The sequence below is a fragment of the Xyrauchen texanus genome, chromosome 1 (assembly GCF_025860055.1).
Source record: "Xyrauchen texanus isolate HMW12.3.18 chromosome 1, RBS_HiC_50CHRs, whole genome shotgun sequence".
NCBI lineage: Eukaryota > Metazoa > Chordata > Actinopteri > Cypriniformes > Catostomidae > Xyrauchen > Xyrauchen texanus.
Genome location: NC_068276.1, coordinates 27,450,843 through 27,473,902, shown reverse-complemented (window position 1 = coordinate 27,473,902; position 23,060 = coordinate 27,450,843). Strand labels below are relative to the sequence as shown.

General features: G+C 39.3%; 1 protein-coding gene across 2 annotated transcripts; it reads left to right on the top strand.

Annotated features, from left to right (window-relative positions):
• The first annotated feature begins 270 nt into the window (after positions 1 to 270).
• LOC127646401 (SAFB-like transcription modulator) lies at positions 271 to 23,060 on the top strand. 2 transcript variants are annotated; one of them, XM_052130018.1, is made up of 20 exons: positions 271 to 423; positions 1,091 to 1,178; positions 3,151 to 3,206; positions 5,363 to 5,390; positions 6,566 to 7,082; positions 7,704 to 7,747; positions 8,116 to 8,213; positions 8,360 to 8,509; positions 8,737 to 8,837; positions 8,933 to 9,084; positions 9,184 to 9,281; positions 9,360 to 9,416; positions 9,537 to 9,679; positions 9,783 to 9,963; positions 10,054 to 10,175; positions 12,694 to 12,867; positions 13,021 to 13,341; positions 16,468 to 16,606; positions 16,793 to 16,950; positions 20,786 to 23,060. In XM_052130018.1, the coding sequence occupies exons 1-20, from the start codon at positions 289 to 291 to the stop codon at positions 20,880 to 20,882; spliced, it is 2,859 nt and encodes a 952-aa protein (XP_051985978.1). In that variant the 5' UTR covers positions 271 to 288; the 3' UTR covers positions 20,883 to 23,060. The 2 variants fall into 2 exon arrangements, with proteins under 2 accessions (XP_051985978.1, XP_051985969.1); XM_052130009.1 differs by having other exon boundaries at positions 6,509 to 7,082.

Genomic DNA, 23,060 nt, shown 5'->3' with positions numbered 1-23,060 from the left:
ATGCTCTCCCTTAAGAAAAGACAAGTCAGTCTACAGTGATAGAAGAGCATTGAGAAATTATCTAGTAGGTCGAGAGAGAGAGAGAGAGAGAGAGAGAGAGAGAGAGAGAGAGTAATAGTAATACGTTTCATATCCCATCGATGCTCCACCCTCCAGTTCAGTTGGTGGCGGTAATGCACCAAAAGCTGGTTTGCCACCCACCAATAAACAGAAAAGAATGAGAAATATTTGGCAACAGTGACGCGCGCTGGCGTTTGTGTCGCTGTCGAGCTCGCGCACACAGTTAAAATGTCGGCGGTGGCCATTTCAGCGGAGACTAAGAAGATTACAGATTTACGAGTTGTAGATCTCAAATCAGAGCTCAAACGAAGAAATTTGGATATAACGGGTGTGAAAAATAACCTAATCGCAAGATTGAAGCAGGTAAAACTCTTTTAAAAGATTTAATCACGCAGGCGTGTGGTGGAAAATCTTGCAAGTTAGCTTGATGGCTAGTCTATTAGCAAAGCCGTTTACACGATGCAAATGTTTGCTAAAACACTAAATTAAAAACGTTGTTGCAATGCAGGTATTTATGCACAGTATGAGATGCCGTCGTAAACTATATTTCAGTGGGTTCAGAAACGGATCTGAGCAGGTTAATTTCTGTTAGCGAACTGTGAGACAATGCAGCTTCACGCGCTCGGGTCAGACGCTGCAACTTTAAACCAATTCACCATATGTATTTACTATCCTTATATGCATTCATTGGAGAGTTGAAGAATCTAATGAGTGTGTTATAATAATATTGCTTTTTACATTAATACGTGCTGCTAGATCGCAAATAAGTCACGAGGTTTTGTGTTTGGTCTGCAAGCTTTATGGTAATTTCTGTGAACGTTCGGTTCATTGCCTGTTAATCACACTTTATTTAATCAGAAATGGCGCAGCTACTGATCTCATACCTTCTGCAGGCTGTGTGATTAACTGCAGCATCACATGCGATGCACTCACGTTCTGAGAATTTCTGACCTGAATATGCAGTTTTCCATTTATCTAAAACTCTCATAATCAATATTTGAAATTAATTATTGTGTCCCCTTGGGTGCAGGCGATAGAAGATGAAGGTGGCGATCCAGACAACGTTGAGTTCCCCGTGTCAGTTGAGACACCCACGAGAAAACAAGCCAAAGTCAAAGGTGAACCCAAGACTGATAATTTCACTCTCTGTACTCAACCCATATATTTCACCATATCTGTGTGTTTGTTTATATATATATATATATATATATATATGACCAGTGTTTCCTACAGAATTCAGCTCTCACAGCAGGGGAATAACATCTATCATAATAAATAATAACAACCCTATTATTATTTTTGCAACTAATATTTTCCAAAGAGTTTCTTAATTTGTATGTGGCATTGCTATTGGATCTGGTATATAAAAAAAATCATTTGAGCGCCTGTGAATTCCAATATGGCAAAATGCTGTTGTCATCTGTCCACAAAAAACCCTGGTGTGATAAGATTTTCAATATGTAATTTTATAGTAACTTATAGTGGCCATTTAAAGTAAATTTATAGCACTGTAAATACAATTGAATTCAACACATCCTTAATTCAATGCATGAGATGAGATTTGTGGAGGGAGCACAGACAGAACCACCTCACGTGCGTTCAAGACAGCGCTCCACAGAGCAGCATGTGGCACGTGCGGACTAGAGGTCGACCGATATAGGGTTTTGCCGATACCAATAACCAAGCTGGGAAGACAAATGGATAACCAATTAATTGTCCGATAGTTGTTAAAATTGATACTGAATGAAAAAACATTTCAAATAGGGATGCACCGATACCACTTTATCTCCTCCGATTCTGATAATGGAAATCTCAGTATCGGCTGATACCGATCCCAATCTGATACCAGTGTTGTTTTTTTGCATAAACAGTTTAGAATATCTTCACATCGTGTTAGCTATTAAGCAGAGCCATTCATTGACACGCTGCAGCTGTGCATGTATTTTATATATTTACTTATTAAACACAGCCTTTTGTGATTCACAGAGCTATCACACGTCTTAAAGTGGCTGATCACTTCTGGTGAGGGGTCTTTAATGTGAAACTAGAGCAAACTAGTGAATTGCAATGTCTTATGATTTCTTTTTAACGCTTCAATAAGGTTCAGTGATAATTTTGTTTGTATTTTGCGCTGTTATGCTCGTTTAAACTCGTAACACACTGATGACTATCTAATCAAATTGACAAAAATGCGTATTACTGTGAGAATAAAAAATACATTAAAATCGGATGTGTTTCTGATTTGTTTATATGTTTCTCTTGACTGCATGGAAGATATTTTTCTCATCTCTCGCTACCTATAAATATACAACTGGCTAAAGTATAAACGTGACTGGATATAAACTAATGCAAATAAATGGTAATGTATTTTATTTACACATTTGGGTAGAAATTGCATGTTTAGCTTTTTAGTTTTAGCTTGCGGATAGCTTTAATGTTAGCATCCTCTCAGCCTTATCTGCAAACATACTGCTGTTCTATTAATGCAGCATCTGTTCAAGAAATTAATTACTTTATAATGATATGACAACGTTTACTTTTAGTTGTCTGTGTTTTAAATCTGCATTGTTCAGTCTCACGTGTCAAAACCACCACGAGGCATCAGTGACAGTTTTTATTTCGCCTCTAGAGGCCACTCTCATACTGTATAACGATAGCACGCCCTTCCCAGCCGCTCCAGCACCGGAGACAATGGGACACAACGGGTGGAAATTATCGGTGTGGATTTTTGCCGATAACAGATCGTTCCAGAAATTGTTATCGGTGCCGATTAATTGGCAACACCGATATATCGGTCAACCTCTGGTGCAGACTGTTTGCTTGATAAGATCACAGCCCTTTGCAGTTTAGTATTCATAAGGGCATATCTTGATTTAGATTTTATTTAGATGGATCGCTCAGCCCTTCAAGATGCAATAGAAAGACGTGTTGTTTTTGCATTATTTTGCGGAACGCATTCTTATCTCATCACATTGAATCCAAACTGCAAGCTCACAACTTGAGTATCATTATATTGCCATGGTGCTGGAGATTTAGGAGCGGTGCAGCAAACACTGAATCTGACCAAATTGCAATATTGCACATATTCAGGAAAGAAGACCGACCTGGACAAAGACACTACAATGGAAGAGGAATCCTTCTCAAAGGTAAACACTAGGAATTGCTGCTTTTAGTAAAATTGATTTATTGTATAATTCAAAGGGTCATTAATAACAAATTAACATGTTTGTATGCATTTTGGGGTACCTTAATAACACTAATTAATAATAAAAATAAACATAAGTAATCCATTTTTTTGTTGTATTAGTTGGATTACACTGCTGGACGTGCCCTAATAAACATGTATTTATTCGTTTTTTCGTAACTTTGCATTTGAATGTTTGTGCACCTGATCTGTTAATTATATAATTTTTATGTTATAAATGTCCCTGAATGAAAAACTTTTTTTTTTTATCTACTCAAAACAGCTTAGTTTCAAAGCTGAAATCTGCTACAATTGCAATGAATTAGAATTCCAACAGTTTATGTTGAAAGTGAATGGAAGTGAATTCGTGCTGTCGTGTTATATAATCAGAAAAAGTTACAAACAGGATAATGTTTACACATTGAGTTTATGGTTTGGGCAAAACGGAAGATCTCTGAAAATTAGTTTGAATCATGTAGTGTTCAAGTCTCTGGCAAAATAATTATTTTCAGGTGCTATTTGAAGAATTTCTAAAACCAAGGGCATGTACACCCAAAAATGGAAAAAAGAGATTAAAATATACTTCTAATACTTATAAAAATTTTATATTTATATATGCACTCACTGAGCACTTTATTAGGAACATTGTACTACTGATAGCAGTACTGCCTTCCTAGGGCAACTGTCTTGGGTGGCACCATGTGTAGGGCATCGATTTGGACAGCGACAGCCCTGCTGGGTAGAGCCTCTCTTTGCTCTCAAAACTGCCTCAGTTCTTCATGGCATAGATTCCATAAGATGTTGGAAACATTCCTTTTGAGATTCTGGTCAGTGTTGATATGATTGCATCATGCAATTTCTGCAGATTTGTCAGCTGCACATTCATGCTGCAAATCTCCCGTTCTACCACATCCCAAAGGTGTTCTATTGGATTCAGATCCGGTGAATGGGAAGGCCACAGAAGAACATTGTCATGTTCAAGAAACCAGTTGGAGATGACTCTTGCTTTTTTAACTTGGTGCATTATCATGCTGGAAGTAGCCATTACAAGATGGGTAAATTGAGGCCTTAAAGGGATGCACATGGTCAGCAACAATACTCAAATAGTCTGTGGCATTCAAGCGATGATTGATTGGTATTAACTGGCCAAGAAAACATTCCCCACACCATTACACCACTGACACCAGTCTGGGCTGTTGAAACAAGGCAGGTTGGGTCTATGGATTCATGCTGTTGGCGCCAAATTCTGACCATACCATCTGTGTGTCTCAGCAGAAATCTAGATTCATCCAGAGCAAGGTTTGACGTGTTGTGCATTGAGATGCTATTCTGCTCTTTGCAATTGTAAATACTGAGTGTTTAACATGAGTTATCGTAGCCTTTCTGTTAGCTCAAACCAGTCTGGCCAGTCTCTTTCTATCTGCAGAATTGCTGCTCACTAGATGTTTTTTTTTGTTTGTTTTTGGAACCATTCTGAGTAAACTCTAGAGACTGTTGTGCATGTAAATCCCAGGAGATCAGCAGTTACAGAAACTCAAACCAGCCCATCTGTCACCAAAAATCATGCCACGGTTGAAATCACTGGAATCAATAGCTCTTGCGCCTCATGGTAAATGCAGTAATTTTTATGTTTTGTTTGACAACTTAATGTGTGTTTCCACCTAGTTTTCACACAGGATTTCAGCTCAATACTGAAAAAAAAAAAAGAACATTCACGTTTAATCCATTCATTTAGCTCTAATACATGAAATCTCTAGGTTTTCCCACACATCTTTGAGTCTGCGTGCTCTCCGGATGTTTTTTCCGTCTGCGCAGGAGTAATATCAGATGGTATGTGCGCGCAGCTTAGAGGGAATAGTGACTGATCACATTTTGTCCCCCATTCTGATGGTTGATGTGAACATTAATTGAAGTTCCTGACCTGTATCTGATTATTTTATGCATTCCATGGATGCCACTTGATTGGCAGATTAGATAATCTGAATAAGTATGTGTACAGGTGTTCTTAATAAAGTGCTTGTTTTAAAAAAAATTACAAATTTATTCATTGGTTACAATGGCTGAAGAATATTGATGTTGTATATTTTTCAAAATTCCTGTATATTTGTTTCATTTCAGGAAACCGAGGAGGAGGAATCAGAAAAAGGTATGTCTGGTCACCCTTTGGGACGGAGGTTTAAATTAGTTTCAGGCTTTGCAGGTTCTTTGGTTAAAAGCTTGGACTTCTTGTCCTCTTTTGTTTGTTGAGCTCAACGTGCTCTGGTCACAAATATTAAAAACAAGTCTTGCAACAAATCGTGGACCCAAAACGTCACATCCAGCACATGTGCTGCATTAAAGGACAGATATTGCTTCACCATTTGTCTTAACATGAGTAATTCACCTCATTTCATCTAATTTGTTGAAGAACATATTACCCTGTTACCACAATATATCAGCTGAGGATGCCTTTCATCAACACATTCTCAAGTTAGGTCTGTTCAGAACACCGTCATTAGCCAAAGCTTCAGCAGGCCTCTATTTTTTTGTTGAAAAAGGACTTCCCCTGAAATGTAGAAGGCTGGAGGCAGCATGCCTTTGACTGTTCAGAGCTTGACACAAGTGAACCTCATTCTCCATATGCTTGACACTTCTTTTTGACTGCAATATATCCCACATGGCTAACGTGGACTTCAACTTCAGTGGTTCATCACTGCTTGTCAAGACTGGACAGCTCATTGGACATCCATTTCATAGTGTTACATGACAGGCTGCATTTTTCCAACAGTTCAAGGAAGATTTGGCACCCTGTTTTTGATTCTACTCTATCAGCTGTAAAATGAGATGGACAGTCAAATGGAGTGTTTGAAAGAAGACTGTGGATGTGACCACGTGGCACCTCATGGTCTAAGAGTGATGTCTGGTTGGAGGACTTATTTTATGGGACAGAAATGCAGTTTTACTCTGACTGAATCCGTGGCCCTGAAGCAGAGATGTGTATGTCAATCTCACCCAAATAAATTGGAACCCAAAGTTTGGATGAAGAGTGCCATTAGAGCTGGAATTCATCAAATTGAGAAGTGAATATGGCCATGATTGCACAGAAGATTGTTCCTCTACGTTTTCTCTAAGGAATGTGTATTTTGTGTATACCTGTGGTTTCCTCACCCAAGATGACGACTAACACTAAACTTGCTCTCTATTCTACTTTTTAGGTCACAGCACAGAGATGTGAATGTTAAACAATGTGTTTTTGCCATGTTTTATGCTTGTTAAATCCCTCAGATGTAACTGATACTGATGATGCTACTCATGAAAATTCTAAAACCTTCTCCTGTGAAGACGGCCTTGCAGAGCACGAGGCTGAGGCAGGGGCAGAGCCTGACCTTGATGCAGAGGTGGACCCTGAACCCGAGCCTGATGCAGAGGTTGAGGCAGAGAGAGAAGCTGAGACTGAAGTCCCAGTGATGGAGGCCTTTGAGTGCGAACATACTCCTGAACCCGTAAAAGAAGTTGATGATGACAATATATCCGTCACCATCCAGGCTGAAGATGCCATCACACTGGATGTGGATGGCGACGACCTCCTGGAAACAGGTAAACATGTGAAACTTCCAGATTCTGAGGCAGACAAGTGCTGCGAAGAAGCTGAGTCCTCTGCTGAGATGGGGCAGGAGACCGACTCGCTGGCCAAATCAGTAGATGTCCACAAAGATGGTAAGAGTGAGGACAGCCTGAAGTCTGACTCCACCAAGAAGGAAAGCAGAGAGGCCTTGAAGAAAGGAGAAATGGGAGACAAGGAAAAGGATTCTGGGAAGAAAGGCCCCTCTTCAACTGGGGCAACAGGTCAAGCAATGAGGTTTGTCTTTCTATGTCAGTTCTTTAAGATACTACTACAAAGTTCCAGCTCACTCAGAACTCAGCATTGTGGGTAGCGGCAAGAGTTTTTTCATAACGAGTTGTTCGTTGTACGTAATCCATGCATTTGGTTGTCTTTTGGTTTGGTTTGCCCTTTTTTGAAGTTTGGTAGTTGGTGGCATTAAACGAGGAGCTGAAAACACGTCTGTTATGCACACATTTCCAGCACTTGCTTTTCCAGTCTCTACTTGTGGGTTAAAAAAAGAGCAATAGTTCCAGTGATGTCAGAGGGGTTGTCAGTCCAATGAAGAGATTCTCTCTCAAGTTGAACACACTCCCGAGGATTTCATTGGTCAGGGGAATAAATTGGCAGAGATCCTGATTCACCATGCTCCTTTGGAAAAGCAAGAGAAAGAAGCCATATTGGAGTTTTGTCCAAGTCCAAGCTGTGCCTTTTGGGGATTTGTTTCTTGTTTTGTTTTTCCTTTTTCTGTAATGCACCATAAATGTGTATAACCTTTTGTTGATTGTTTGTAGATGTACCTCGGTGCCCACAGTCCTATCTCATGTTCTGGTTCTCATTACATTATTTCTTCTTGCTCTCTAAATATTCACACTTTAGCGCTTCAAAAGACAGAGATGGAAAGACTACGAAAGATGAGAAAGGTGAGAGTTGAGATTTTGTCTTGACTTTTTTCTTAATTTAATTTTTTCATCTAAATCCAATAGTGTCTGATTGATAAGCCAAATTTTTTTGTGACATGATAAAATGGACTTGCTATAGTTTGATCTTACTATGTTCTTCATTAATCATACTTTCTAAATCGCAAATGTTATTACACACAACAGCATGCCTATATAATGAAACGGCATTATTACAATACCAAAAACCTGCATTACTTTGTTAAAAGCTGAATAATTTGGAAAGTTATTCTACTTTGATTCTTTAGATAACTTCAGTTGGCAGATGTCAGATAAAGTGGGTATGAATGAGTAGTTGAATGTCTCATCTAAACTCCAACTATTTGTTTTAGGAGGCAGCACCAGCTCTTCTCGTAATCTGTGGGTGAGTGGCCTGTCCTCCAACACTAAAGCAGCTGATCTCAAAAACCTCTTTGGCAAATTTGGCAAGGTAAGACTTTTTTATGGCTCCGTGTTTCTCCATTTATGAAAATGTTGCCAATGCCTTGTCTTTGAACTTGGCTCTAAGGTAATTAAATTAACATTGTTGTGATTGCATGTTCCAGTCTATGAAATAATTATCTGCTTTTCAAATAGGTTTTTAGTGCTAAAGTGGTCACTAACGCTCGTAGTCCAGGAGCCAAATGTTATGGGTTAGTCACCATGTCGTCCAGTGCAGAAGTGGCAAGGTGCATCTCCCACCTGGACCGCACAGAGCTTCATGGACAGCAGATATCTGTGGACCGGGTAAGAGCCATACCACTGTGCCATATGAGTAGTATATTGAACTAATTTGTCTCTGTGGATTCTCATTTTGTAAGGAAGGGTTTTTGAACAAAAAAGAGGCGGGAGATTCTGTTAATTGTGAGAATTTATAGGCTTTAGATATAGACTGCAGTCATCAGTATGTGCTTTTCTGAAAACAAGTGGTTCTGTCATGCTTGATCTCTGATCTCACAATGCCTTTCTCACAGGTGAAAACTGACCCCTTCAAAAAGGAAGGGGAGGAGAAGACCTGTTCCAGTAAAGCTCCTGGAGAAAAGCGAACTCCAACTGGAACAAAAACCTTAAGCAAGTAAGTGCTCGTGAATCCATGCTTTCAATGCTTTTGGAGAAGACAAGCCTTTAGCACATAATTTCACTGTTATACAATATATTTTTTTTATATAGGTCTCCAGCTTCATCCAAGAAGGAGGAGAAAAAATCAGACAAACCCTCTGAGAAAGACACCAAAAAGCAAGACTTAAAAAGCAACAAATCTGATGCACCATCTTCCAACTCGGGAGCCGACGTATCCAAGAAAGATGAAAAGAAATATGGAAGTATGTTACTTTATGATTTCTGTTCTTGTGCTGAGAAACTGACATGACTTCATAGTTACATTTTGTGTGATATCTGCATCCCTCCCTCCCCAACCACAGGAAAGAGTCCAGGCAAGATGATGGGGATTGACCATGCTAGAAGAGGGCAAAACTTTAAGTCTCGACCTCCTTTCAGAAGGGGTGGGAGATTTGAGAAGGTAACGCAGACAACCTCAATGTGTACTGTGATAATGGGGTATAAAGATTGGGTTATGTAATTCTCTATTTCTTTGCAGCCCAGCGCACCCAATACAATGGGCAGACGGCCCAGATGGTTCATACCACCTAATGAGGTTGGTTTTCTTTAATCTTAGAATACACAGACTGTGAACATTTTACATAAATTATCTCCTAAGTCGGCATACACTCACTCTAATATTGTGTTTGGCCTATTTCTTGTTACATGTTTACAGATGGAGATGATGAAAAAAGGGAGGCCCCTGCCTAACAAAGGTGGCAACAAGGAAATCCTACCTTTTGAGAAGATGAAGGAGCAGCGGATGCGGGAGCGCATGGTCAGGATGGAACATGTTCGTAGGGCTGTGGAACTGCGCAGGTAAGTGTACACACACTTGTTCAATTTCCAGCTTTCTCGCTTATGTTGATTCTTACAAAGTGCTGAAATGCAGTGTGTAATACTGTTTTGGTGTGACATTCAGGCGGCGTGAAGTAGCGGAGCGAGATCGGAAGGAGAGGGAGCGGATCCGTCTTCTTCGTGAGCGGGAGGAAAGGGAGAACCTGATGAGAGAGCGGCAGAGGCTGGAGATGGAAAGACAGAAACTTGAACGTGAGCGCATGGAAAGAGAGAGACTGGAGCGGGAGAGAATCCGCATTGAGCAGGTACAGCCACTATACACCAGCCTGTGGATCTCAGAGATGGATTGTGTCTGTCTGTAAGTTGATGTGCTGAAAATGTGTGTGTGCGTGCAGGAGCGTCGCAAGGAAGCGGATCGTTTGGCTCGTGAACGTGAGGAATTGAGACGGCAGCATGAGCAGCTGCGTTTTGAGCAGGAGAAGCGAAACTTAAAGAGGGGCCGTGATGTCGACCAAAGGTGTGATCATAATTCTGTTGATGTTTGACTAATTTTCTTAGGAATTGCTTCAGTTTATTGGTGTAACAAATATTAAGAGATAAGATATTCTTTAAAAGTATCAATAAATCTGCTCTTTGGGAAAAAAGTGCATGTTTATGTTACTTATATGCTCTGCAAACTATGTAGGCTTTGGATTTATTGGACACCGGTATTTCAGAATTACCAGGACAACAATTCAGTTGTGATGATTGGTCCACTGGTTCGTCCAGTTATGAATGAATTCTTCAGTTTTTGGTGCACATCTTGTATTCCTGTTAAATTCAATAGGGGTTTATTTGGTAAATGTGTTTCCATCATGGTTTATCCACATTTCTTATCGAAAAACAAATATATCCACCAAAAGTGTAAGTTTTCCAGTTTTTGGAGATTTTATTTGCATCTTGCCATATCCATCCAGCAGTGGATCCTAAATATCCTAAAATGCGCATAAAGCAATGATGGAAAAATAGCTATTGATTACTTTTTTGTCTGTTCTTAAAAATATAAGTCACGTGATGCCATGCAGAGATCGGATATGTGAACATCGAGCTCTGCACACTTAGCTTGTTAATACTTTTAATGACATAAACCGGTGAGATTCGATACCCTCTGTTCCATAACTGTTCTAGGAGGAAAATGTTGAAGAATTAATACTCTTCGGGCTCTGGAGACATTAAAAGACACGTTCTGTGCTCAAGCTGACTCCCCCTAGCAGGCTCCCAGCCTGGGATTCGATTTTGTCAGAGAGGTGTTGGAAATGCGGCTCGAGATGCTGAACATGTCGGCAATGCTGGCGAAGGTCGTTGCTGACTTGGAGGATCTTGCTTTGATACGTCGATCGATCATTGCCATGGAGGCGAAGTTCACTGATGTGGATACTAGAGAGGGGGATGTCGAGATCAGTCAGATCAAGTTACCTGGAGTCATTGGAGAGTGAATTATCTGCTAATCCGTTAGCAACTAATGTGGATTTGGAGCATATCTGGTAGAAGTTGGAGGACATGTAGAATCGTGGCCGGCGGAATGATATCCATTTCCTTGGAATCTCTGAGGGAGCAGAGAGACAGGATACGTTGAAGTTCCTGGATGGGCTCTTTCCGAATCTGCTCGACATAGCAGGCCATAAGCTGGAAATTGAGGGAGCTCAGAGTGTTCCTGCTCATTGATCTGCAGAGGGTGACAGGCCCTGATAAATTCTGGTCAAATTTCTGAGATCGTCTGATAAAGATCTCGTGTTACGCAAGGCGAGGAGTAAAAGAAGTCTTTATTGGAAGAACCACAGCATTTTCTTGCTCCAGACTTTGCGATTTTGACGAGAAGCGTGGTCGATTCAGGGAATGCAAGAAACCTTTACAAAAACAAGGTCGCTTTTGCACTGATATTACTGGCGAAATTGAGAACATATGCCAAGGATGTCTGTAAAACATTCACATGCCCACAGCAAGCGATGTTCTTCATAAAGTCAATGGAGTGAGCAAGTCATCGCGTAGAACTAACATTGTTGCCGAGTGGACCGTCTCACTGAACATTTACTGACTGTTTGAGGATTCCACATGCTCTCTTTGTGCTTATTCTGTTTATTGGCTGGAGTTTGTTTTATAGGTTATCTTTTGCAGTGTAATTCTGTCTCACAAAATTTGTGAGGCAAATTTGTCACTGGGGTTCTTGTAGGTGTACATGGGTTTGTTTGGAGGAATGTGCGCCAGTTGGTGCTGTCGTGCGTGGGGTTAATGTGCACATTTTCTTTTTTCGGTTTGTTTGGTTCTGGGGGATGTTTGGGTTTTGATTGTCGCACTAATGTTGGAATGTGGTCTTTTATAATCTTGTTTTTGCCAAATTACATTGTCATGAAATACATTTGGAAGAGGAGCGTGTGAACTGGATTCAGCCTCGTCGCATTGGGCGGGTGGCGGGTGCTAGTTTCACACCCTGGTCACGATTTAATATATTTGGTGACTTGCCAGATCCATTGTTTTGCCATTTCCCGATATTGTTGATCATGTCTGTTCGGAATCCCAGGCCTACTGTTGAAGTGAGTTTTCATATAGTCATATAGTATTTTATATAGTTTTTTTTTTGCATGCCTGGCTTCAATTTGGCACACTTATCTGATAAAAAAAATCGAAATGTGCATTGACAATATTCATCCCTATTTTTATGCTCCCTTCAATGATGATCAATTTAGATACAGCCAATCGGTGTCAGTGACCCCCATGAGGTGTCAGTCATTGTTTCCATTTACCTCTAGGGGCTGCTGTTATATTGTAGAACCAAGCCATTCTAAATGTAGTATCTTCTAGTGTCGGCCACAGAGGAATAATAAATAAACTAAAACAACTGTCTGCATAGATTTTTGCCGATAACAGAGTTCCAGTAGTTCCGAAAAGCAACTATTGCCACCGATAAATCGTAAATCCGAAATATCGGCTTCGCTCTAGATTATGTATATATATAAGGGCTGTGTTACTCAAAGGTTTTTATATTTTGGTGTGTTTAGAAGGGAGGACCCTTACTGGAATGGTGGTAAAAAGATGCAGACTGTGCCAGAGGGGAGAATTAGTCAAGGCTCTGCCTACAACAGCCGCCAGCAGAATCGCTTCAACAACTTTAATCCCAGAGACCGTACCCGCTACCCTCAGACATCAGCAGTGCAATCTAACAACTTTGATAGGTAGGCATTCTTGTACATTCATGTATTTCCCAAACACAATAGGAGTGGAATAGTAGGAGAAAGATTTTGGCCTGCATTGAGCACTTTTCCACAACTGGAGGTGACCAATGCAAATGTGTGCAAAAGAAAAGTCTTTTGAATCTTTCTCTGCAGACGGAACCGTTTTGAGAATGAAGCTGATTCAAAGAAGAATCGATCTGCTCCACGTCGTGAAGGATCAGGATTCGACCGTTTTCCTAAAGACTTTGAAACTGTGCGTAGAACGGAACCACCACCTCCTCCCCGCACTGAACTGCGGGACAGTGACCGCCGAGAGATCCGCGATCGTGATGAGCGCAGACAGGTGGCTATGCCTGAACGAGCAGCTGTAGGCAGAGCAGCACCTCCAGTCATTGCTCACTCCAGGACTCCCAGAGACACAAGCCACACTGGCTGGAAGACTGATGGGGGAATAAATACTAAACAAGATGTCAGGTAAGGGTGAGCATCTGTATGTGCTCCTTCTCTTGCAAAAAAATGTGTATGTGCATATATATAGATATGTACTGAAATTTCGGCTACTGAAAATGGCATAATATTCTATTTTCAGTTTTTGCCCGAAAGAGAAGCAAAGGATGAGCATTTTTAACAGATATTTAAACTTTAAAATCTTGTAAAAAAAAAAACTTGCATGGAAAAAAAGCATTGTTAAAGTTTATGAAGATTAAAGTTCACATTCCCGTAAGCGAAGTGATCACTCTGTAATTTAGGACAGTTAGAGTTTTGTAGTGCTCCAATATTGTTCTTGTTGTCATGGTTGTAAAGGGCATATAAAAGGCGTTGCTATTATGAGAGGCGAATCATTAAGGGAATGGCACATTGCACATAGAAAGCGATGTGAATTATTACTGTAAACATTCACACCTTTACAAAAGGTGGTGCTAATCAACAAGCAGTTTTACCCCAGTACAGTAGGTGGCACAAAGCAACTTTGAGCTGATCTGCCCTCCATCAATGACTGCTGAGAAGAACCACTTGACAAGCAGATAGAATAAAGAACTGAATTCTCTACAAGCTGCAGCAGCAATGATGAGTTTGTTGTTGATTTGAGAGACCATTCAAGACACTTTCACAAACTATTTCAGTTCACCTTCTGCAAGTTGCCTGGCAGTATTATCATGTATACACAGTCTAAGGGGTGATTAGAATTAAATGTGTTAATTAAAAATATGAATGCACATTTTTGGTATACAAAAGCATTTTGATACAAAGACATGTATACAGTGCACTGCAAGTCACAACATTAGAATTAATGATTATATTTGGCAAAGAAAAACATCACAAGATCATTAAAGATGTTTATGAAAAAAGGTGATACAAAGGCAAATTGCTGCAATGTTTTATTAGAGATATAAGAGAACTGGTGTTAGATTAAATGCAAAAGCAAATATTGCAGTAATGGAATGTAGTATGGGATATATTATGAAGACAATCCATGTAGATCAGAGTTTTTTTTTTAAAGGGTATGCAAGGCAGTGATGCAGCAATATAATTTCATGCAAATGAAATACACATCCTCTCTAGTGGTCGACTGATAAATATCGCCGGGTCTGATAAATCGGCCGATAATCTGGATCTGCCGATAACATTTTCTGTTTGGCTTATGCTTCTTGGGGGCTCTGAGAATTGCCTGCTTCCATGTGAAGCGACTGAGACATGTAAAGGACCAGTCACGGTTCATTTTGTTGTTACAGGCTTTTGTGTTACTACAATAATAGACCTCTGTGCAACAGTGTCATTTAAATGGTCCTCATATCAGAGCCACGGCAGACGCGTTTGAGCTCATAGTTAAAGTGCTTGCCTGTTTCATTCTCCCTCTCCTCAACAGTTACCTGTTAATGTTAACTTTCTTTGAATGATAAAAGGCAAATATCAATAAAACTTCTATTATATACCATCTGCAAATATGCAGATCTTGTTAAAACGGATGTAATTCACGAACCACATGAAAGTCCAGCGTTTTCTTCCCGTTGAGCGCTCATCTACGGTAATTTCTTCCTCTATCAGCCAGAATCAAAACTTCAGTATCAGGATCAAAAGTTGACGGTCAGTCCGTGACAATCCAAGCAGGCGATCCAGGCCATATAAACTGTCAGGATATTGCTGATCGCGTTGGATCCGCATGAGCGCTTCACATGTGCTTTGAGTAAATGTCTTATGCACTGTATGTACAATTTGTTTCATTCCGTATTGTTTGAGAAAATGCGATTGCTAATTTGGACATGCCATCCATGGTTGCTGGACTACTGTGTGTGATGTTATTTCCTTCCTAATATATAAACAATTTCTTCATGGGCAAATAAATTAACAACATTGGAAGAATATGCTGTCTTCCATTTAAAATGCAATATAATATTTTGGGTTAAAGTCTTATGTGAAATTTAGAAAATATAGTGCTAAATAAGAGTATATTAATTTGAGCAATTTTATGTTTATTAGTTACTAAATTGCGTGATATATCAACTTGTTCTTTCGGTGCTTAATGTGTGCTTTTGCACCACCTGTTGTGCTGGGTTTTTAACTGTAATGTCTCCTGACACATGATCCAAAGCTCATATTTTATTGGTCAGGGCATTTCATTGTTCGGCGAAGAAAAAACATGCCGTAAAAAGAAAAGCTAATCTTTTTTTCGATGTTTATGGTCAATGTGCAATATGACATTTAAAGAAGCAAAGTCGCACCATTAAAGTGACCCCCTAGGACTCATGTATTATATTCCAAGTCTCTTGAAGCAATACAGTAGTGTTGTAAATTTCAAAGGATACGTTTCGTTTGTAATTATACAGTTTGCATGCGCAGAGCACTTCAGTGAACTAGTGCTGCTACGTGGCACTGCTGCTACTGTTTATGACGGGCTGCTTCCTTGAGTGTTCTGCAAAAATTAAAGGCAGAGTGTTTTAAAGTTAAAAGTACAACTGATTGTATTATTCTATAATGTAACAATATTAAGAGATTCAATAAAGAATCCATTGTACATACCAGGTCAACATACAATGTGAAAAAATAGAGCTGGCTTTGTTCATCTTCAAGATTTTCACTCAAATTAGTGTTGATTTTGCTTCTGCATTATTCAGTAGAGTATTGTATACTTTTTATTGTCTGTCTACTCTACTAAAATATGTAGTTATAGATTATATGGTTTTAGTGCATCCCAAAAATAACATTTAGGAATTGTTTCATTATTCAAAACGAAGTCTAATTTAAAATGATAATTCTTTTTGTTTGTTTTCTGCCAAAGTCTCGGTTTCAGCAAAGAATTTAGATTTTTAATTTTTCCAAACAATAAAATATAATTTTTATAAATATTATACATAATGGTGTTGTTGGGTCCATTATATTTAGAGACCCACCAAATGGTGCAATTTATCGGCAGACCCGGAATATTAAAGAATCGATAACTGGTTATGTAGATTGCGTATATCGGTTATAAAATTTCACTCTTATCTCTACTCGTGAATCTGTCGTGAACTCATGAGTTGTCACATTCTTGTCTGACTCACTGAACCTTAATTATTATTATTTTCAAAAATTAACCATGATCTGTTGGTGTTTGATTTGTAGAGGAGCAGTGCGGATGCGTCCAGAGCGACCAGGAAGAGAGGGACCCAGTCCTGCCTTGAGAGGAACTTCCACAGCTAGCCGTGGCAGGACAAGCTTCAACAGCCGAGATAGAGGCAGACCTGTGGTTATTGGACAGCAGGTAAGAAGAAAATATACATCTGACCCTCATTCAGCATTCTTTTATCTCCAGTTTATTATATAATAAAATGAAAGTTGTTTCCCCCAAAATTTCATTTAATTTACAGCCCTATGCTGATCTATGTGCATATTTGCAAATCTAACATTAATTAACCACTCGTCCTTTTTTTTTTTTTAACCACATCAGCACTTTGGCAGTGGCAGGCAGGTGGTGGTGGAAAGGCATGGGCGTGATCAGGGCCCCAGAAAAGATTGGCATGGTCCAGCAGGTTCACAGAGAGGAGGATTCCCAGATAATCGTCGAATGGGGGAGAGTCGGCCTGGCTTGATGGCACCACACTCCAGGTTTGTTCTGATCTGTAGTGCACATTTCAGTGGCTATGTTTGGAATGGAATACTAGCTTAATAATTACTGCGCTATACACTGAATACTGCCTACTATATATATTGCTACAAATACCGTTGAAGTAGTTTTACATACACCTTAGCCAAATACATTTAAATAACTTTTTCACAAGTCATGACATTTAGGATCACTATTTTATTTTAAGAATGTGAAATGTCAGAATAATAGTTGAGAGAATGATTTATTTCATCTTTCATTCCTATAATCACATTTCCAGTGGGTAAGAAATGTACATTCACTTTGTTAATATTTGGTAGCATTGCCTTTTAAATTGTTTAACATGGGTCAAACGTTTTGGGTAGCCTTCCACAAGCTTCTCACATTAAGTTGCTGGAATTTTGGCCCATTCCTCCAGACAGAACTGGTGTAACTGAGTCAGGTTTGTAGGCCTCCTTGCTCGCACTTATTTTTTCAGTTCTGCCCAAAAATAGTCTATCAGATTGATGTCAAGGCTTTGTGATGGGCCACTCCAATACCTTGACTTTGTTGTCCTTAAACCATTTTGCCACAACTTTGGAGGTCTGCTTGGGGTCATTGTCCATTTGGAAGACACATTTGCAACCGAGCTTTAACTTCCTGGTTAAGATTTTGCTTCAATATATCCACATAATTTCCTTCCTCATGATACCATCTATTTTGTGAAGTGCACCAGTCAATCCTGCAGAAAAGCACCCCCACAATATGATGCTGCCACCTCCATGCTTCACGGCTGGGATGGTGTTCTTCGGCTTGCAAGCCTCACCCTTTTTCCTCCAAACATAACGATGGTTATTATGGCCAAACAGTTAGATTTTTGTGTCATCAGACCAGAGGACATTTCTCCAGAAAGTAAGGTATTTGTCCCCATGTGCACTTGCAAACTGTAGTCTGGCTTTATGCCAGTTTTGGCTTCTTCCTTGCTGTGCAGCCTTTCAGGTTATATCGATATAGGACTTGATTTACTGTGGATATAGATACTTGGCTACCTGTTTCCTCCAACATCTTAACAAGGACATTTGCTTGTGTTCTGGGATTGATTTGCACTTCACACCAAACTGTGTTCCTCTCTAGTGCCAGGACCATCTCTAGCTATGCAATCGTGTCACCATTAGTGCAGAGCTTGCTCAATATTGGCAGCAGGTTGGTGTGAATGCAGAGGCAAAAACTTTTGGACAATGGCCTGGTGTCAAGAAGGGCAGCAAAGAAGCCACTTCTCTCCAAGAAAAACTTCAAGGACAGACTGAAATTCTGCAGGAAGTACAAGGATTGGATGGCAGAAGACTGGTGCAAAGAAATTTTCTCTGTTGAAGCCCCCTTCCGACTGTTGTGACATCTGGAAAATCAATAGTCCGGAGAAGAAAATGTGAAAGCTACCATGAGTCCTGTGTCGTGCCAACAGTGAAGCATCCTGAGACAATCCATGTGTGGGGTTGCTTTTCTTCCAAGGGAGTGGGCTCTCTCGCAATTCTGCCCAAAAACACTGCCATGAATTAAGAAAGGTATCAAAACGTCCTGAAAGAACAACTTCTCCCAATGGTCCAGGAGCAATTTGGTGAGGATCAGTGCATTTTCCAGCATGATGGAGCACCATGTTACAAGGCAAGAATGATAATAAAGTGGCTTGGAGATCGTTACATTGAAATTTTGGATCCATGGCCAGGCAACTCCCCGGATCTTAATTCGATAGAGCAGTGGTTCTCATTTTTTCCCCAGTTTTTTTTCCCTTCCATCGTAGCCTACTCGGGGGGGCGCGAGTAGGCTACGATGGAAGGGAAAAAAAACTGGGAAAAAAATCACTAAACTACGGTCATAAAGTTATCATTTTGTATATACATAACTCCTGAATAAAAATTAAAATGTGTTTGGACTGATTTAAAAAAAAAAAAAGTTTTGAACAAATTTGATTGGTTTGTCGATAGTGAGCGCAAATGCAGGTGATAAGCGGTTTCATTAAGCGAGTCATTGAGTCATTCATTCAAACGATTAGTTCAAATGGCCGATTCATCAAGAATGAGACATGTTTGTGAATGGGTCATTGAATCTTTGACTCAACCGATTCGTTCACAACACTGAATCATTCAAAACACGATTGAGTATTGCTGTGAGATGCGCTGTGGCTATGCTGTGATCTTTGTTTGGATTCATCGGATCTATTTTCGCTGCTAAAATAGACCAAAACAGTCATTATTTCGTCTAAAATGTAAGTGACTTAATATTATTAACTTGTCTGTTGAACTGTCATATGAAATCAGTGTCACATTTTCAATCGTGAGGGGATGGTAAATTAAGTGATGGTCAATTGTCAGCTCTCTTGGTCGTCAGGTCGTGTGATGTATGTTGCTGAACTGTATTCAAATGTTATAAATATAAAAACACCACATTTTGAAATTTAACTGCAGTATGTCAATTTAGTTTATTTGTGTGTGCTGCGCTCATAGACTTTAGAAAACGGCGCTCATTCGTTTGATTTCAACCTGTCTTTGCAAGGCCGCGAAACTCATATTTTGCTCCTTGCAGACAAAGTGGACGCCTTCACACAAAAACTAGACCTCTGGCATGGCCGCATCAGTCGAGGGAACTGCGACATGTTCCCCAGCCTTGCAGACTTTATCACTGATGCAGGCACGTCACACGATTTCTCCTCCCTATTTCAATCAGCGTCTGAGCACCTGTCAGCAATGAGAAAACAATTTGCGGCGTACTTTAAAGAGGATTATCGCCCAGCTTGCAAAAGGTTGAGAACCCCTGCCATAGAGAACCTGTGGTCAATCCTCAAAAGGCAAGTGGACAAACAAAAGCCCACAAATTGTGATCGACTCCGCACTAATAAGGCAAGATTGTATCGCCATCAGTCAGGATTTGGCACAGAAGCTGATATCCAGCATACCAGAGTGAAATGTAGAGGTTATGAAGAACAAGGTTCAACACTGTAAATATTGACTCTTTGCATAAATTGAGTGTTTTTGTCAATAAAAGCCTTTAAAACATATGAAACGCTTATCATTCCAGTATACTATAGAAACGTAAAACTAATTATCTACAAATACTGAAGCAGCAAACCATGCAAAACACAATTTATGTCACTGCCAATGCTTTTGGCCACAGCTGTACATCCACAGGTACACTTCCAATTGACTGCAGTTAGCCTATCAGAAGCTAACTGTCTAAAGGCTTGAAATCATTCTCTGAAATTATCCAAGCTGCTTAAAGTCACCATTGACTTGGTGTATGTAAACTTCTGACCCACTGGAATTGTGATAGTCAATTAAAAGTGTTAGAATTAAAATTATCTGTCTGTAAACAATTGTTGGAAAAATTACTCATGACATGCACAAAGTAGATGTCCTAAACGACTTGCCAAACTATAGTTTGCTAATATGAAATGTGTGGAGTGGTTAAAAAATATGTTTTAATGACTTCAACCTAAGTGTATGTAAACTTCTGACTTCAACTGGATATAAATGACTATATTCCATAATAAACATTAGTAAACTGCATTTACTAGCATTAACATTGCATACTGCGTACATTTGAAATATACTGTCATTTTGGGAAATGCAGTGGGTCATCTGGGTATTCTGTGCGTACAGAAAATTTGCGTACTGTACACAATATAAATACTTTAACAATATTAATAGTAGTATGTTAGTATGCTATTCGGAGCATAGCCAGTGATCGCTTTAATTTCATTTAAAAGTTTAATATTTTAGACTTGTATGTCTTTGCTTCACATGTTGGTTTTGTACAAGTGTAATGTAACATCATAAGTCATACTGTCTTTCTGTCTTTCTGCAGCCATTCCTCCACTGGAATTAACAGAATTGTGCAGATCACTAATGTTCCCATGGCCGGCGGCAGTGGAGGATTCAAACCTTTTAAAGGGAGGTTCTAGCATCTGAAAAATTATATAGATTTTTTTTTGGCAACAAAAAAAAAAAAAGAGCTTTGTTAGCCTAAATTTTTGCCCTGAACTGTTCTCTGTTGACCTGTAAACGCCCTCTGTGCACATACACGTTATCCTGTTATAGTGTAGGTGCAACCTGTACAATTTATTTCTTAACCAGTGGTTGTGTACTGTTGAAATTTCCTGTCCAAGACACTTCTGCTTTTGGCAGACTGTGTTTGTAGCACTGGACATGTCTCTTAATTCCATTAACGTTTCAGTTGTTTTTTTATTATTATTATTATAATTTTTTTATTATCATTCTACAAGTTATTAAATTATGAGGATTATAACTGTCTCTGTATAATCTGATTCTGTGTATGGAGCCACACAAGAAAAGCCTTGTGTGATGTACTTGGCAAGTTTTGAAGACTGAATGAATGTTAAGGACAACACAAACCAACTGACTTCTCTGACCAGATTTACTTTTATTCAGACATATTGCCCCTCGCCTAAGGCATTTGTAAGAAAAATGTCCATCTACTCTTTGACATGGTTGGGCTGCACATGAATCTTGCCCACAATGGTAGGTTGACCCTTATAATATCCAATATTTTGTACGATGTTTTTGTTTGTTTTTCCAAGTAAAAATGACTTGTGTAAATATACAAGTATAAAGGATAAAAAATAGAAATTGTAATGGAACTTTTACCTCCGATCACTAGTAGTATTTGGATGTTAAACATGCAATGCAACTGCATTTCCATTCTGGACTAACCTAGTAAATTCCCATTCAAAGACCGAACCCACCAAGTAAAACCTTTTCAGTATTCATCCATTTGTGGCAGAACCCATTGTGTCAACCAGAGGCATTTTAATATCAGTAAAATATAATTACCCTCCCTGGTCAAACGTTATGATCAACCAAGGATGTCCTGCCACTGTGGTCTGTCTAAAAGCTCAGCTCAGAGTGCTCTCTCTCTCTCTCTCTCTCTCTCTCTCTCTCATATTGTAAATCAGGTTTTTTTTTTTTTTTTTTTATGTAACCAGATACTTTGGTGATTTCTACATTTGTATAAAAAGAGGTATCTAGTGTATTCATTGTAACAGTGCATAGCAAATGACTAAAATGGTATAGGGTATCTTTTCCCACTATAAATGTGACATTGCAGTATTTACCCTGCCAACACATTGCAATTTCTACATGTATACTCTGGAATTTCCACACATCTGTCATGAACAAGATTATTTTTAGAAGCAAAGGTTTAAGCCGAAGCACAAAACAGAATAGATAAAAAATGCATTGTGTTATTTCAGCACACCACATCCAGTACAACACCTGCAAGACATCATTCTCCCATCTCTATAATGCCTATCTTGTGTTCCCTACTGTATGCCACCAGTCAGAGGTGATGCAAGCTCACTAACATTTATGAATCCATATTTATGGTTCTTGTTGTAGGAAATGAAATTACAAAAATGGCACGACTAACACTGTTTTTCACCCTTCGTATCTAAACCAACACTGGCTAAATACAATATTGCACACCAGCTAGTACACGTCAAAATAGCATCATTTCAGTGCTTTAAACCTACTTCTGAAACCATTGGGCCCTTTAAGGTATTTAGAAAAAAATGACTTAAATGCAGCCATGTTTTATTTTAAAAGCCTATTTCCTTGGGTTGAAATGGTGCTGTTACAGCAATAATGTACTATAGCCCTTGAAAAAGGACCTTTTCAAATTTAACCCTGTGTTTGAATATATATGATTTACTAAGGCAGATAATTCACATCCCACTGTATGCAAGACACTCATGGATATGTTCGTCAGTAAAGGCCTTTGCAGTTTTCTGTCTATGGTAAGGTCTACAGATTGTCTCGCACCTATTTTATTTTCCAGTATAAAAAATACTCTAAATATTGTAAGACTTCTTGTATACATAGAGTATTTGCCACTGAGGGACCAAACGTTAAAGGATCACCTGCAGACCACAACTCTGTCCAACAACTATTCTGTCATTTTCAATGAGCTTGGAACTTGTATATTCTTGCATTGTGAGAGCAGATAAATGGTTTGCTCACAGAAAGGTTAGTGTTTCTGAGATTCACACTGCTCAGATCAAGGCATATAGCTGGAATGTTTTATATAGAAATGGACATTGTCTTTGAGGAGGCAGCACAATAAA

Coding starts and splice junctions, on each gene's coding strand:
- LOC127646401 (XM_052130009.1), top strand. CDS start 289: ATGTCGGCGGTGGCCATTTCAGCGGAGACTAAGAAGATTACAGATTTA. Junction 12,868..13,020: donor CAATCTAACAACTTTGATAG/GTAGGCATTCTT, acceptor CTTTCTCTGCAG/ACGGAACCGTTTTGAGAATG. Junction 16,607..16,792: donor CTGTGGTTATTGGACAGCAG/GTAAGAAGAAAA, acceptor TAACCACATCAG/CACTTTGGCAGTGGCAGGCA.